Below are 17,899 nucleotides of genomic sequence, written 5' to 3' on the forward strand. Positions count from 1 at the left end.
GGAAAACACAATCACAAAACCTGGAAAATGATAAGTCTGTGTAGTTAACCCCCTTTCTATTGACCTACAGATTTCTTGAGACAGCCAGATCTGAGACCACCTTCGTCACTGACATGCCACTAATGGAATGGACATTAAAATGACCTTCAAGTGACAACTCACCACAGGATAACCGTGACAAATGCAGCCAGATAGTCATCTCCACCTTGTCTGCAGACACGAGATGACATTCCGTAATACACTCGTGTCAAAAGAAGGAAAATGCTGGATGGTCTTTTTAATGGGTTTGTCTGTAGCAAAGGGACCCACCGGGGATCTAATTTACAGAGGGAAGACTTGACAGAATGAGCTTGCGAGGGAGCTGTGCGTGCGCCTGCATGTGTGCCTGCTGCGTGGGGAAGTTGCCTCAGGAAAGGGCACCCAATTCTGTTTTTCACAGGAAAAATCCCCATATTATTGCAAAATTAAACAAAGAATAGATTTAGGGTTTCTGTTATCATACAAACACAAAACTAAATCAGAAAAACAACAGCAACCACAAAGCAAACCATAAAAGGCCCTCACAGAATTTTGCAAAGATAAAAGGAAAATGTGATTCCATGTCCAAATATGATGGGGTGAATGAGTGTTATTCTGGATGAAACTAGAGTTAATGTGGTGGGCAGAACCTAGGGCCACTCAGAAGACTGGGAGTGAAGGGTTTGCCTTCTCCTTACTTCTTTGTAAAGGAGTAAAATGAGGCCTCGGAAGCAGCACAAATCCCACAGAGCTCTGCACTAAACAATACTAGAGTTGGGAACCCAAATGGCAACAAGCTTTCAATGTCTGTCTTTTGGGGTGAATGAAAAAAACTCAAGGACAGAGTTTGGACAAAGCAGTAAGCTGCTGAGAACACTTTTCTGGGGAAAGACTTGCTCTACTGAATCTCTCTCACGAGGTCAGTAATGTGAGAGACCGTCTCACTTCCAAAGGGTAAGACAGACTAGACCCTCAAGGGTTTGGATCTGCACTTCTCGATACTCTGTTATCCAAGATTTCAGGGTGAGTGGTAGAAACTTTGATGGCACTTTGAAAAGTGATGGGTTCTTAAACCAGATCTGGCACACAAGACTACTTTGACTTGCCACATCAGGGATGACTCCGGAGCATTTTTAAGCCTCCTGCCTGGATCACTGCCACTGGCTGGTGATGGAAGCTCATCTCCTGTGACATTTTCCCCACTGTATTTGCACTTGCTATCAAGACCCTTTTAAGCCCACGACATAAGAAAAGGTAGGAGATACCAAGCTGGCCCTGAAGCATTCAAGCAAACATTTCAAACACATTTATTCCAACCACAGACACGTCACTGTTTTATACCAACAAGGAGAACATGCCCATTCTCCACCCCTTGAACTTCAGTATTTCTCAGCCTCTTTCCCAAAGGGGCATTTAAAACAAATAGGAGTAACAGGAAGGAGGAGGTGCCGGGACAGCTACAGAAAAAGGTTTGTCAATAAATAAATCCCACTGGTATTCAACTTCTCAGCACCAGGGCTGCCAGTGGGCAACACTACCAAGGAGAATAATAATGAATAAATCAATAAGCCTTGCTAGAGCTAAAGTTTCCCACTTTTCATCACTCTTCAGACTGTCCCAAATCTTGTGTCATCCAGAGATTACATGAACCCCAAACATAAATCCAAGCAGCATTTCTTCTTTGAAAGCCCTCGGGATCCATTTGTTAACCCAGAGCTCAATTCTCTCTGTGGCAGACTCCTGACAGGTAATCTCCCAGAACAACAACATACAGACCGAGCCACTGGATTACCTACACACAAGTGAAAACACATTTAACAACTGCAACCTGACACAGACTTGGTAAGCAAATTAAATCAAAAACCCCCAAACAGAACAGAAATCATTCACTACATTCATGGAAAGGTTATTTCTCTACTCAAGCACGTGTGTTGTACCTCTTACGGGGGATGACAAATTTTGGAGGAGAGTGGGGGAAACATCAGAATATTTAAACACAGGCAACTTATCACAGTGCAAAAGTCTACAGCAGACTCACTCAGGATCTTCTCACTGCAGGACTGAAGGGCACAAGAAGAACAAACACTCGGCTAAAGGGATACGAATGACCAAGATGGAAGAACACAACTCATTTCAGATACAGAAATGTTTAATGGCGTTAAAGTGCTACTTTAATGGGGACCATATGCTAACATTTAAACACAATTCCACTGCACTGCTAAATATGGTTGTCTTTATTTTTTATTTTATTTTACTTCTTTTTGCCCAACCCTACCTAAAACAATAAAATAAAATCTAAAGGACTGAAATTAACAACCCATTCAAATCAGCAATAAGTTATGAATTTTATAAAGCATTTTTTCCTCTTTTTTTTTTCTTAGTAATGAGGGGTAGTTAAATTACTTAAGGATATACAAAGTTTCAAACAATGCCATAGGTGAAGACTCTATTAAGGTTTTTAAAACTTGGAAAACAAAATAATCCTGGCCATTAAAAAGACAAAAAATAAAAAAGCAAAGCCCTCAAAGTGCAGGTTAGAATGCTTGTCTCGGAGAAAATTAGAAAACATTCGCTATAACAGCTCTTAACAGCACCTGCACAGATAGGATGGCAAGGCCCTTGGGAACAGGACGTGCAGTCAAAACGTTACATTAACATGAGAGACGTGCTGAGCTTAACTAGGTTAACTACTGGACTGGAACTTCAAAAGTCAGCAAAGGGAATGATTCTAAAAAGAAAACTGAAGAAACCCCCACCAAACCTGGCCTCTTCCAGCTAGCACAGCCTTCATCCATTGTGTGCATGGCAAAAAAAGCATCTTTGCATTTCATTGGGTCAAGTGCTTCATCAAAACAGAGATCTTTTCATGGCATAAATTCATATAAAAGACATCTAAGGTTTCATATGGACAAGCTCTAAAAAGACGCATCAGACTTGGGGTGTTTTCCCTCCCAACACATTTACAAATGTTTATCAAAAAATCGCTTCAAATAAAAAGGTCATAGTGGCTCAGTATCTGGGCATGACTTTCTGGTGTGTCACCTCTCGTGTGTGCTGGTTTCGCTCTGCCCTCAGCTGGCTGTGTATGAACACACATCTACCGGGAGACCTGCTGTCAGTGTCACAGCCCGAGGCATGACAGCCCACCATGTGCTGGTAGATTACAAGTGTGCACCTCCTGCTTTAGCCACGCATCAGAGGTACTCACTTTTTAAATGATGTCCAACAGAAAGCTGAGTTGAATGGTGTTCTCCCCTGAACATCTCTCTTTGCTGCCCCTCTCCCCCTGGGCACAGAATGAGACCTTAATCATCATCTTCACTGTTATTCCTAGGCTAAGCCTTCTTAGATTTCCTAGTACATTATGACAGCATTAGATTGTGATAAACTGTAGGATACAGTCCTTTTAGGACCACAAAAGCTCCTCAGAAGGGCCTAAATTAGGTTGTTCAACCTGAATGCAATGTAAGAAATTTTGACATTTCTCAGATCTCATGACAGAAAGAGAGGGATGAGTCTCTAGTATCCTCTTTCAAACAAATAAATTCAAAGCAAAGTGTTTCATCACTAAGGTCTAGATCCAGGTCCCACAGAAACAAATGGATTTCATTGACTTCAAAGGGACTAGTGTTTGGCCTAACTTTTTGCCAGCACAAATTGGGATTGGTAACATGACCAAATGAACAAATATGGGTTTCTGGGGAGGCTTCCTTTACCAAAAAAGCTTTATATACAGGTCTCTCCAGGACTAGCTGTCAATATGTCATTTCTGAAAGAGGATACTGGCATCTCTGACCCAGTTAGATCACCCCAGTGAAATCATTTGCCCTGCACTGTTGTCTCACTTGGTTCTAGGAAGCAAACGAGAGCTTGACACTGGCGCTGGAGTAACCCTCGTCACTCCCAATACTCTGCAAGCTGCTGTGATCATCAATGTCACTGATGCTGGTTGTGCTGATATTGTCCACTTCTCCATGGGAGAACTCTGTGCTTTCAACGTCCACTTCAATCTCTTCTGGAAAGGAAAATGAGAGAAATACACACAGGTGAGCACCACACACCCCACTGCTCCCTTCCAGCCAGAGAGCTGCTGGGACTCCCCCAGCACACAGAATGAAGCAGCCATCTGGGAAAAAGACTTTCAGTGTTCTCCCTGGAATGAAATAGGCTGTGGACGTGATTTATAAAAAGGCTTGATACCAGATTGGAGCTTTCACAGGGATTTGGCAAAGGGGTTTGACTCCTCCACATACAGGCCACACTATGGGCGTATGGGAGCCACTCCCCACACTGAACTTGTTCCACTACCTCTTTCTTTGTACCTCTATGACCCCAGTGCTGGAAACAAGAAGAAATAGATAAAATCTAAGGCAACAGAGAAAATGAAGCATGAAGTCACCCCCAAACATGCTACTTGCTTGACATTATATTGCCAAAGCCAGGACCACTCCTATAGGGTACTGCAATGCATTACCACGGGAATCTGGGTTACTCTCATAAATGCTGAGTAGACTTTGGAACAGACACCTTGTTTCTAAGAAAGACTTGAAAAACAAAGATCTAGTTAACCAGGTATCTTGGTTCCCATATTGTTTTGGAATTTTCCAAAGCATTTTTTTTAAAACTACAGACTCACACCCAAACTACACAGCATCTTTGGGTCTGTCAGTAAATATCAAGCCATCTACTGTCCCTAATGTTCTCTCCACAGAAGAGATATTTTAAAAAAGACAGTTAATTCATTTAGCCATTCAGATCATCTCTGGCCAGTTTTATCTGAGGAGATGAACTCTATGAGAAGCTTGGGGGAAAAAAGGTAAGCGGGAAGGTGTGTAAAGCATCCATTCCAGTGCCATTAATATCTTCTTACATTTTCCTCTTTGTGTTGCCAAGAGATACAGTAGACCAAAAAGCACAATGGGTGTTTCAACTTAACCATCATTTTTGATGCCACAGAAATCAGCTCAAGTTGACAGCAACAATTCCTCCAGACTTAGAACTCATGCAAAAATACTAAACTCTCCATATATACATGTGTGTGTGTATGTGCGCATGTGTGTGAGCAACCTAAATATCAAACACCATAAGAAGGGGGTAGCTGAGAGACCAGAAATGGATGAATCCCATGCTCTCACTCCATAGAGTCCTGGGGATTCCATGGCAGTTCAGCCAACACCCACCTCGCTCCGAGTCCGAGTGATCCGAGGAAATGGTAGATCCAATGCTGTCCATTCGTATTCGCTCTATCTCCTGAGGACCCTGTAGTTGTTCCAGTCTTCTCTTTAGGAATCTTTGTTCTCGTTCCAGGTTCTCAAGCTGGTGTTGGCTTCTCCTCTCAGCCTCTTCAAGTTTCTGACATGATCAAATATGACTGAATAATTAGTTTCATCCTTTTCCCCCTCCCTCCCACTGCCACTGCCCTCCCACCTGCCTTGCTTAGACCTTCCCAGGTCCCAGAAGGATTTAAGCTGCAAGACCCCTGAACCAAACTGCCTCGCAGTCTCCAAGCACAATGCCATCTCCCCACATCTTCCCACCTCTCAAGTCCTGATAAATCATAGCCATTAGTACAAAGAGACTCTGAGGACTGAGCCTCTCCAGGGGAAACGATGTGAATTGCAGCAGTTAGTGGGTCATTCTACACGAGATCAGACACCTGCATTACCGCATCTGCCCACGAAGGGGCCTCAACTCCCTGAACCAAAGGACTCCAGGGTTTGTTATTATCTGCTTCAACATAAAAACGTGCCCTGGGAGCTCTGTGTTCCTTACTGCATGGTTTAGTAGGATTTCTCAGAGACAGTTTTCTATTCAGTAAGTGATTTACATAACCTACTACAGATTTCTTTGATCACAGCTGGGAAATCTACCAGGGCACTGTTCTTTGTTTCCTACGACAAGCACATTGCATAAGGAGTCATTTCAGGCTAACTCTGTCCCTTTGGCAGCGCTTTTTCTCCTTCATCACCCATCTTCCCTCCCAGTATCCTGACCTGCAAGCAAGTATTTCAGCCTCTCCCAGATACTGACAATGCTGCATTTTATTTTCACGTTTCACTTTGCCAAAAGTGAAGCCAGAAAAGCACTGGGCTGGCTGTCAGGTTCACACAAGAAGCTCCAGCAAGCCAACCCTGTCTCACACTCTTGTGGTTTGTGCTAATGCTTCGGCAGTGGAAACTCAGTAGCACACCAGGAAAAAAGCTCCATTTCCCATTAAACATGCAGTCATTTAACAGTAGGTATCTTTTTCTTTAAAGAGATGAAGCTGTCAACAAATGATTACAATACAGAACAACACTCCTGCTCTTCAAATCCATCATTTCCGTAGTTAACGGAGTTCATCATGGACTCTTTCAACAATGTGGAATTGTAGCTATGATAAGCAATTAACCAAGAGGGCAAGGCTTGCTTGCTCTTTTTTTTTTTTTTAATTTATTTTTAAAAGGTGTTCGTCTCCTTCAACAGAGGCAGCAAGGGTGAGCAATTGAATTGCACTTCCCAAGGGCCCACGCTGAAAGCAGTTGGGAAAAGCAGCTCTTACCTTGATATGTGCTTTGGCTTTGTTGAGCAGCCCAAGCGTGGTGTGCCTGGTGCAGTCTGGTCCGAGCGGTATCAGAACTTTCAAGCGTTCTAGACACAGGCGGAGGTGAGCTCGGCTGCAAGGGGACAAGAGCAGGGTCAGAGCCATGCTTCCTGCAAGGGAATGCCATCTCCTTCTCTACTGCCCCACTGCAAGGCAGTTTTCGTGTTTTCCTCTTTCCACACATCACAAGATTCCCCACCCCACAGCCACCAGGACAGACTGCCACTAAACTATTTACACTTCAAACACCAGCTGCTCATCATTACTTGCATTATTGCTCACCTCTGACAGACACTGTTTATTTTCTTGCTGTCTGGACTGATAATCTGACTCATCTGGATGAACTTTGTGCAGGGGCAAAGGCACACAGGCAACCAGTGCAAGTACCTCATGGATTTCCTCTCTCTGAGCAATCTGCTGTCAGTTTTGCTGAGAAGGACTTTTGCGAAAGTGGTTTTGAATGACTGCTACCCCCTGCACACTTGTTCATTGCTGGCTTGGGGACATATGCTAATCTCAACACTGATCCAAACTCATCTAAACACTGGTTTTTTGCATAAAATTAAGATCATCAGTGAGAAAAATGGTCAGCTCAAAACACTGAAACAATCCCTGCTGGCATTTAAAGGAGCTAGAGAGATGGTACTTCCCAAGAACTGCACTCTTACTCCTTCCTGGGCCCAAAACTGAAATGCAGCCAGGGGTGCAATGCTGGTGGGAATGAGAGAACCCAAGACCTTGCCCTGGGCAGTCTTTTGACCTTGACTCACATCTACAAAGACAGGTTCCAGCATGACAGTGTCACTGGTGATATGAGCCATTTCCTGAAGAATATGGCAACACGTTCTAGGGAAAACGGTTCAGGAAGCAGTGGCAAAGCACATCATCCATGGGCTGCACAGGAAAACTGTTCCTACTGTCTCCTCTTCTGTATAACGTATGCAGGAATGAACAGTAGATTTATGGAAAACTATCGAGTGTGTGTTGCCTTTTTCCCCTCTCTCTCTCTTTCCCAGACATTAATGATTTATGTCCAAAGTTGTCATCCCAATCAATAACACAATGACATCAGCTTTACCATTCACATGCAAGAAACACCAGTGCAAAAGAGTCCTGAAAGCCTATCCCAGCGCCTGCTCATGCACAAAGAAACCGAATCTTAGCCTGATCCATCTCAATGCAGGGGAAGGGAAAAAAAAAGAAAGAAGAAAAAGAGCATGGACAGTTCATTTCCATTTGTTTTTCAAATGCACTATTGCGCCCAGTTTGAAAGGGGTGGGGGAGAGGAGTCCGTAATCAGGCAATTATGTCAGTGACAAGCAAGGATGATTAAGGGTGGAAGGGTCAGGGGTTTTACTGATGAACTGTCAGTGCAGGGGAGTGTTCACTGGCCGTGCTGTAGCTGTGAGCTCCTCATGGTTTCTACTATAAATCTCTTCAGGAAGGGTCCATCATTCTGTCTCAATAACAGTCACAGGACTGCATATGACCAGCAAGGGCCTTGAAGAACACGTGTTTTCCATTAAACATTAACAAATGGAGGGGTGGGGAAAGGGAAATCATAATCCAAAAAATCAAACTGAAAAACCAGTAATCACATCAATCTCATCTTTTACTTCTCAGCTTGCTCTAGGGCAAACCCCACTGCCATTAAACCCATATGACTGACACGGGGGGATTTTTTCTACCTGGAAGATGATTTTCAAGGTAGAGCTTGATAAGGAGTTGTGTGCACCCACTACAGGTGCTTGCCCTGTGTCCCATGATGACCAATGAAAAAGCATTGCTGGTTCACACTGGCACTATAGTTCATGTCACCCCTGGACACTGACTTCTTGCAACTAGAGAAAGGAAGAGGAGCAGGATCTTGTGGTCAAAGACATTCTGGGTTTTGAACCCATTTTTGGATGACACAGACTTCCTGAATGTCCACAGAGGCCAGTCACGGAGTCAGAGCTGTCAGAGCACAGCCACCAAGCTTGTGCACAGAGCAGCACATGTCTCTTCACCGCACAAGTATGAGCTCCAGCCACGCACTCCACCTCTGGATCAGCCCAAGTCAAAATCACAGCTCAAACAGAACTCAAAATGTGTGCACAGATTTGGGGGCTCCACCTAAGAAGGGACTGCTACACAGCACTTGCTACAGGTAGGGACCACAGACACCTCCTGCCCTATTGGGCAAGGGCAGCTCCCAGCCCATGGTGAAAAGCGAATTATTTGTGTAACAGAAAACTCACAGCTTGGGGAATCAAAATCTAACCAGTGGCAAAGGTATCACAGTCCACTCCCGAATTCAGAGAGAAATGGACAACACATCTATAGCATGAGCTTTGGGCAGAGTCTCAGCATTGGAGGTTTTACCAGGAATGAGGAAGGTGCTGCACCAGGAACTGCAATTCCTGGAACTAGGGATCAGCTTTGGGCAGGAGCAAGCACTGGCTGGATTGCTGAGAGAGCGATTAAAAGTATGGCACTGATCTGCCACGTCAAAGCTGGGTTACGTGCAGACTCAACGAGATCAACCATGTTAAGCACATGAAAGTTATATGCAAAGGTAATAAAACCCTGGACACTTGAAACATTTCCCATTGTGCCCCAGGACCATGGTGGATTGAAGACAGTTACTGTTCTCTGACAAGGCCCTGACAAGGGCAGAGAGAAGGCAAAGCAGTAAGAGGGTCTTTCTCATGAGGACACTGGAAAAGCTGGCAGGGTTACTTCCCCAGCACTTGTGGCCCCAAAGGGGACATTCCTCCAGTCCTGGACCCTTCTGCGACGCCCAGAAGATTGGCCCAGGCTCACATAGATGGTTTTCAGAGAAGCCACTCCTGACAGTGGCTCAGCTGGCCAGTTGTCAAAGGCTGTGTGGCCTGCAGCAGTGCCGATGGCCTCTGCCGGCACACCAGGCATCGGGAGGGGACACCTGCCTGCGACACTGGGAGTGGTGTGAGCTGATAAGCTCACGATGGCACACAGCACGGCTTGGGCTGCAAGCACACTGCAGGGGCAGGTGGTGCTGGCTGAGTTGAGGAAGTTTTGTAAGAGATTTGACCAAAGCAATTACTTCTGTGCTGGATTTTCCCCGTTGTGCACTCAGAGCTGAGCCACACTGAGTTGTGACACCACTGCAAATGTGAGTGCATTCATGTCTTTAACCCCAGCCTAACAGAGGGCAATGTGCAGGCCTTTCCACTGCCAGAGAGCAGCAGGCCAGGCAGGGACTGCCAGGCCCTGCAGCCCCAACAGCCACCTCTCACTGCTGGGAATGACACTGGCAGAGCTACCCAGGAGCTGCCTGGTCTGGTGTAGCTGGGATAGGGAAGAGCAACCAAGCCCGCAAACTGTCCTGGCACATGAGCGTGTTGCTTTCCTTTAGAGACTAAACTGAACAGCTTCCCCAGCTCTCTCCCCTCCCAAACTGTTCAATACCTTCCTTACCCTTTTATTTTTAAAATCTAACCTCATCACAGTCCCTGGCCTCTCTCAACTTCCAAAAGCCCTAGTGGACCAGGATGGGTTCTTAAACCACAGAGCACACACTGGCAGGCCTGATGCACTGATGGGTGCATCAGAAATAAAACTCCAGAGCCCAGGGAGGTGATGGAGTCACTGTCCCTGCAGGTATTCAAGAAACAACTGGACATAGCACTGAGGGATATGGTCTGGTTGACAAGGTGCTGATTGGTCAAAGGCTGAACTCAATGATCTTGAAGGTCTTTTCCAACCTAAATGATTTTGTGATTCTGTGAAAACCATCACAGAAGACTTAGCTAAAAGACCATTTCAGAGAGAAAGCAACCGCAAATCCATCAGCTTTCTTATCAAGTCCTGGAGTTGTACCTGGGCAGCTACAATTCTACTGGTCAGGCCACGATACGAGGGTCTTTTCCCCTTGTTTACCTGGACTCTGTTGCAACATTGCTTTGACAACGCTGCAGACTCTTGTATTCAAAGAAAATACCAGCATTGTGCAGGCTCCAGACAGAGCCAGACGGCCTTCCATGTAAACCACTGGATTATGCCAATATTTGACGCATCTGCCAATATCTGGAAAAACAAGTCTAAATGCCCATATTGTTATATAACAGAGAAACAACGTGGGTTTGGTGCAAAGGGCTGCTGCCTCTTGCTGGCTTGATCCTGAGGAAGACAGAGGATGACAGAAGGAGAATTCCAGTTTCAGTGGAGGCTGAAGCCCTTGCATGGTAGCTGCAGGAAGATAGGAGAAGCTGGAGCGCTTTCTGCTGCCTAAGTGGCCTTGGAAAAAAATAGGCTCTCAGAGCAGCATCCTAAGCACATTGTAGGTGCTGGATGTGCTTAAGAAGAAATCCATGAAGGATTTGAAAGGAGGGGGCCCTCCATTTTCCCAAGGGATCAGCTTAGTGCCCCCTTTCTGCTCATCTTGATGAGGGGGAAGATTCCCATTATAGATTCCCATGTGGGGAATCAGGATGGCCAGAAAAGGAGCAAAGCACCTGAGAGGCTTCAGAAAAACCAGAGCCTAACACAAGCCCTGTCCCAAAGAACTGAGGATCAATTTTTATCCTATTCCACCTGGCCACTCTGGCTGGGACAGAGTCCCATCTGCTGCTTCTGCTTCCTCCCCTGTGCAGGGCCAGGAGGAGCCTAGAAGCAAGTTCCTCTGGGATAGGAAGGGCAAACAGAGTGAGGATGCCTTCTCTTCTCTGCCAGGAGCTGCAAGGGGCCAGGAGACTGAAGCAGAAGAGGGATGAGCAAGCTCAGCAGCCCCACAACCCTGTCAGTGGATTCACAAGCTATAGATGGCTGCATGTCGAGGAAGGGGGTTCTGGACCCTGAAATAGCAGCCCCACTGCTGCCCACTGGGCACCTGCTGTTCTCCTCACTTTCCCTTTGTGCCTGTTCAACAGCTTTTGACTGTATTTGGATTATCTACTTCTACCCCCCAGATCCCCTCCAAGCCTGAGCACCCAGGCCCTCCATCCTGAGCCTCCATCAGAGAGGAGCCTGGCTCCTGCTCTGTGCAGCCCTCCCTTGCACTTGGCTCTGCCTGGCTGCAGAGGGCTGTAATTTCACAGCCTGCTCTCCTCTCCAGCTCCCAATGACATCATCCACTCTGATTATATAAAGCACAGGGAGGAAGCCTTTATTTATGCGTGCTTTTTGCTCATAGCTTCAGCTGTCTCACTGTACAACACACACGCAAATCCCACCGCAGGAACTGGGCTCTCTCTTGCCTGAATCAAAACTGCAGTGCAGAAAAAGATGTGGGTGCAAAAAAAATTTCCCCATTTCCTTCCCCCACACCCCTGAGTACATTTTTGAGGAGTTTGGGCAGGAATCAACCTATCCCAGCACTCTGCACCACAGCAAGCTGGGCACAAAGCCACCAGCTTCTTCCCTGCTGGGAAGTCCCCAGAGAGCTGAGGAGCCTGTGGTGGCAGCTACAAGCCTTGTGTCTGCTGGTCACAGAGTGGCTACACAGGGGCTAGAAACCTACCCACTTTCAATGCCCAAGGGGCTCCCTGCAAGGGCTAGCCCAGAGCTGTAAGGTCACTGGCAGTTTCCCTCCCTGGGCCCTGGTGGGCTCAGCCAAACCTCTGTGCACCCCCTGACAAGTAGGTGACCTCTCACCACACTGTCCATCCTCCTCTGGGGAATGTTGCAGAAATGGTTGCAGGCATGGCCATCAGAGAGTCATCCCTGAATGTTGACATCCCTGGAAGGACAGCAGCTTCTTTGCTAGAACAGGTTTGGGATTTGTGCAGGTTTTTTTTCCAGGTTCCACCACAGGCAGAAGCGATGGAAACTGAGAAAAGAAACTTTCTGTGCTGAGGAGTCAGTGAAACACATGCACACACTCAGCTCCGAAGCAGCAGGTTTACCAGACTCGGCACTATCCCCCAGTCAGACACTGCTGAGAGTCTTTGCTGAATCAAGGCCTGAACATCTGCAAAACACACACATGCACAGACAGACACCACACTCTCTTCCCATCTTTAAAAGATCAAGCCTCCCTCCCAGCAGGAAATGACCAACTCGCCTCCAGCGGCCATTCAAAATCCTGAATTCCTAATTTTGTATGTTGAAAGAAGGGAGCATTTGAGGGAAAAGAAAAACATTTCCCAGATATTTTTGTACTATGCCTGCAGGTCTATAGGGCTTGAATTCAACAGTGGATTTAAACATGTGCTCAACATTAGGAATATGCTCTAGTTCCACTGAGGCTAAATCAGACACTTGATCTCTGAGAGATGTTAAAAAACCAGAAGCAAACCAAAAAGAAGCATCAAAAGAACGAGTAGAAGGAAGATCCTAACACGGAAAGGACACTATCATCCTTTTCCTCTTCCCTCTATGCCTTTTAAAAGTTGAAACTAATTTAACCCTGAAATCAGAAACCACCAACTTTATTTGGATTTCAGAGCTAACAGATTGCCTAGAAAATTCAGGAGGGATCACTGGTTAAAGAAAGCAATTCCTGGAGAAACACATGTGACCCCACATCAATAATTCACTAGACGAGAATGATTTTGAGATAAAAGTAATGAGAAACACATGCAAAAACCACAGGGCAGGGAAAACGGGGAAAATATGGTTTCCTTCTAAAAGCAATTCACAGGTCAGAAGCTGCTTATCTCCAACAGCCTTGATGCTTTTTCCTTACTCTTGTCTGACCCCCCGCCCAGCCCTCTCTTCGAGGTATGTGATCCCTGCTTTACTGAATGCTTGTCTTCAGCGAAGGAAGAGGTTTTGTTTTGCCAAGCACCTGGATGAGGACTGGAGGCAGCCTGGCACAGGGGCAGAGCCCACGCTGCCTCTGCTGCAGCTCCTTACGCAACTGCTGAGCCCTCAAGCCACGCGCAGCCAGGCTGCAATAAACACACTCACACCCGCTCACCCCAGTTCCACAGCACACCAGAGACCAGACACGTGCCAGAAGGAAATCTAGCTCAGAAATGCACAGGTAAAAGTTAATATTCTCCACCCGAGCTGTGAAATCATTCAGAACGAACCTCGCTTTCTGATTTTAAATCAGGTCTCCTCTCACGATTGTTTTCCTGCATTTGCTCCCAGGTGAAGAAGGTACTTGTTCATCTGACTCTTTGTTTCCAGTCAATTTCTACCAGTGGGTCCCTGGCATATGAGAGTATTTGTATTCCAAATGCTAATAAAATCTACCATGAAAAAGTACGTGAAAAAAACCACTTTAGATGTTTTACATTTTTAAATGTAAAGATCTAGCATTTAAAATAAACAAAGAAATGAAAATTTAGGACCAAAAATAAAAAGACAATGTTTTATGGAATTTAAAGGAACAAAAAAGTTCTGTGGGCAACATTTTCAGCCTGATCTTAACCATACCAGATCTGTTTGCAAAAGTTAGAGATGAACAGGCACTCAACTGTTATTCTCAAATCAAGGGCAAGTGAAAACTAAACCACAAATGAAGAGATCTATGATTAAACAACTGTAAGAACAATAATAGTAATAAAAAAACCCCAACCCCAAGGCAATGCAGTTTTTCAAAGTCACACCAATCAACACACCCTTGCCTGGTGACAAGCTATGTACTAAGATAACAGGGGTGGCACAGTGCATAAGAAATCAGCATCATGATTCAAGCCCATAAGTGGAAACAAAATACAAACAGCAATGTACTGATGCACTCCCCAACAGCTGCCTTTTGTTGAAAGGCCACCTCAGTCACAGAACCCAAAAAGAGTACAACGGGAAAGGGACTGTCTTAAGAAACAACTCAGAAAAAAATGGCCGGTTTTGCAGTACACAAACACTTCTCCACATCTGCAAGAGATGCTGCAAAACCTTGAGGTGAGCATAAAGCAAGGGTTTTACCTTACAATACACTGCCCACGCTCTCCATTGTACCCTGTGAAAGAGGCCATCCTACAAACCCTGCCCTGACTGTCCCTCAGCCCTGCATGGCCTTCCACTGCAGCGTGAGCACACGGCCAAGTGCACCCCACGGACATGCAGAAATTACTTCTACCCCCAACTCCTCTAGATGGGAACACTCATCACTAATGTCAACTTTGGAAGAGCTTCAGGCACTTGGCAAAGGGAAGCTGCAAGACCAACAAACCTTGTGCCAAGTGGTGTGTTGCCACCACTGATTTGTTCCAGTGTGGGTCTTTCTAGCCCACTGCTGCAGTCCGGAGGGAGATGTGCTCTCTCCTTCTCTCCCTGTATCACACAACTATCAAATCTCTCCCTTTCCTGAGATATTTCTAGGTATAAAGCTGAGTATTATTGAGAGGGCTCTCCTAAATCTGTTACAATTCTGAAGGCAAATGAATTACTTCAAGGTTTTCCAAAATCAAAGAAGCAAAAGAGAGGGACAGAGGGAGGGGAAATCAGACAGCCCCCAGTCCTTTGGTGAAATGTGGGGGATCTGTCTGCAAGATTTGGACTTCCTGCAGGACAGGTGTCTCCTGCAATATAGAGGGGCAACAGACAATTTTATTATATCTCCCAGAGGCTGATAAGTCTGTCCACACTGTGCAGACATTAAGTGTAAATCATGTTGTTTAATGAGTGCAGGGGTTGGCCTATGAACACCTTGAGTTATGTGGACACAGGATTCAAGGCCACAGCACTGTAGACATGGTTGTGAACAGAACACTTCTGAAAACTCAGCAATCCCCCTCTCATCTCAGAGTCCACTTCAGGGAGTAGGATTGCTCTCATCTCACACTGAGCTTCTATTACCTTTCCTTTCACTCTCTTCTCTGACCAGCACTGTTTGCTCTGCTAACACCAGCTGTCATCCTTCAGCCTGTCCACATTTTTGTTTCTGTCCTCTTCTCTGACAGTCTCCTGGACTGGAAACTCTTTGGAACAAGAATACAGTTGCCAATGCACAGAAATTGAACCAGGATCTCGTAACTGCATTAAATCAAGCAGATCCCAAACATTTACACTAAAGCAACACTGTGATTCTGAAGTTGAAGTGATATATCTGGGGCTAATTTTATTCACATAATAAGTTCTGGGCCTTTGGGTCCTATTTGTTGCACATCTTGATGTTTTCCTCTTTGAACTAGAGAGCTAGAAGATGGAAGCTTTATTTAAATGAATAATAAAAAAAAAAAAAAAAAAAAAGAAAAAGAAGAGACAACTGTAATCCCATGACTTCCAAAACTAGGATGCTTAAAGGAATGGCAAATAATTTTGAATACTGATGCTCACAGTAATAAAAATTATACCATTTTGGAAGGTGCCTCCTGCAGAATGAACTCACAGCTGTTCAGTAATATGACTGCTCATCCTTTTGTAACCCCTTTGATCTTCAGAGGCACCAATGAGACAGGCTGCTTCTACTCGGCAGAAAAAGATCAAAACCAGCCTGGGTTTCACAATGAAAAGGTGATGAGAGCACCATAGGTGGCCATCTGCCCAGCAGAGGAATGGAGTCAATCAATGCCTGGCATTTTCTCTCACCCCTTCATTTTCATACAGATCTAGCACCGACCTCTGGGCCTGTTCATCAGTTTCTCCTCTCTCCTCCCAGCTCCTCTATGCTGTTCTTTGAAAGCAATTTGGGCAGTTGTTAAGAGATGTCAAATAACAACAGATGCTCTGGAGCAGATTCCCCCCTAAATTTATATATTGAGGATCTACTATTATTGATCTTGGCCACTAGTAACAAAGTATTTCAATCCCTGGTGAATATAATGAACTGTACTTTACCGTAGCACAAAACGCGATGTTACCACCTAAACCCCTTTTAGGCTGAGCTGGGCTTACAACACACTAAAACTTACAGGCATCACAGGCCACAAATGTTCTACATCACATTCTCCTTCTGAGTCAAAAACACAGCCCAGCTGCTGCTGGTCTGGTTACATCCAGGCAACTCTTGCACAAGATCATTTCCACCAACTTTTCAATTGCAGTCACTGCTGACCACAGAGGTACTGCAGTTTCCTGCCCTGGCAGTAAGATACGGTTACAATCCTGCATTTGACTATCAGGGAGCATGCAAAGTAAGCTGTAAACATCAACATGCAACCCAGGCTGGTTAATTATAAAGCCCTGTCTAATAAAAACCCCATCTTTGTTAAAAGGTGATTAAAAATAGACCTGCTCTTTAAATAGCCAACAGCGTCCTGTGCCCTTGTTCTCACTAATACCATTGTAATTATCCTTCTAGGGATACACAATGTGCTCGCAGCCTCCAAGTCAGTGCAGCGTTCTCCTCCATGCTGCCAACATGCCTGCAAAGCAGCTGTGCCATTCATCAGAAACCTGCCTGGTTGCAGAGGAGGCAGTAACCTGTTTTGCTGCGACCTATGGATTTTCAGCTTTACTGCTAGAATTAGGTCACCGGCAAAGATAGCCAAGATTTTCCAAACTCGCCAGCTACTTTTGATTATTCTGTTCAGAGGTTTCCTGGCTAAGCACCACTTCTTTGAAATTGCAGGAGGTATTTCGGGCTCCTGCAAGGCTTCTGCAGTCAGACACTGAGAAGCAGGGATGCTCTCACTCGATAATCCATAATGGCCTCTAAAACTGCCAGGCAATGGGAAGAGCTCTTCAGTTCAGATCTACTACCATCAAGTCTTTCCAGCCTCTCCAGAAGAAATCAAAGATGGTGCACACCATGAAACAGAAATTAGCATGGATCTGCAGAGACCCTTGAAGGCCACAGGCCTGCACTGAGACTGGCAGAACCTAAGGCAGCACACAGCTTCCCAACAGCCAGCTGGAGAGTACCCATGGACTGGTCTCCTGCCTACAGCAGAAAAGCTACCCATGGCCCACAGGGTGTCACAGTGACAATAGCATTGACAGTACCTCAAAGCCTCTTCATAATACTGCTGAAAGAGACCTTGGACTTTGGTGCCTGCTGAATATAGTCAGGTTTTTAATTGGTTCCTCCATTAACCAGCTGAAAGAAGCAAGCATTTGCTTTATATGGTAGACATTTGTACATCAGTGAAAGACTAAAGGATGCTACTAACTTGTTGTTATTTGGGAAAATATATTTCCTGTTTTCAAAATAATGAGTGGGAAATTTGCCAATATTAAGAACAGATTCCGATCTGGTACTAAAAGTTATTTTTATCATTAACTTTGTCATTAATTAATTAATGAGTAATTAATAACATTAATTTTGTCATTAATTAATTTTTAAAATGACACATATAAGCTATTGCTACTAAAAGGTATTTTTACTATTCATTAAGATAGACAGAATTTTTCCATCCCATACATCTATTTTTTGAAGCTATATTCCAGTTGCCTCACCTCAAGGAAGAAAATTCCTAATGAAAATATATTCTAAGAATGTGA

General features: G+C 45.1%; 1 protein-coding gene across 2 annotated transcripts in view; it reads right to left on the reverse strand.

Annotated features, from left to right (window-relative positions):
- Positions 1 to 2,149: 2,149 nt before the first annotated feature.
- Positions 2,150 to 17,899, reverse strand: part of MXI1 (MAX interactor 1, dimerization protein) — a 57,212-nt gene continuing 41,462 nt past the window's right edge. For both annotated transcript variants that reach the window (XM_051800470.1, XM_051800472.1), the window contains exons 4-6: positions 6,560 to 6,674; positions 5,199 to 5,370; positions 2,150 to 4,033 (exon numbers count right to left, since the gene is read on the reverse strand). In XM_051800470.1, coding sequence (XP_051656430.1) covers positions 3,870 to 4,033; positions 5,199 to 5,370; positions 6,560 to 6,674 — 451 coding nt within the window. In that variant the 3' untranslated portion in view covers positions 2,150 to 3,869. The remainder of the gene's footprint in view (positions 4,034 to 5,198; positions 5,371 to 6,559; positions 6,675 to 17,899) is intronic.

Source organism: Manacus candei, unplaced genomic scaffold (assembly GCF_025592945.1).
Source record: "Manacus candei isolate 608988 ecotype Guabito, Panama unplaced genomic scaffold, ASM2559294v1 h1tg000050l, whole genome shotgun sequence".
NCBI lineage: Eukaryota > Metazoa > Chordata > Aves > Passeriformes > Pipridae > Manacus > Manacus candei.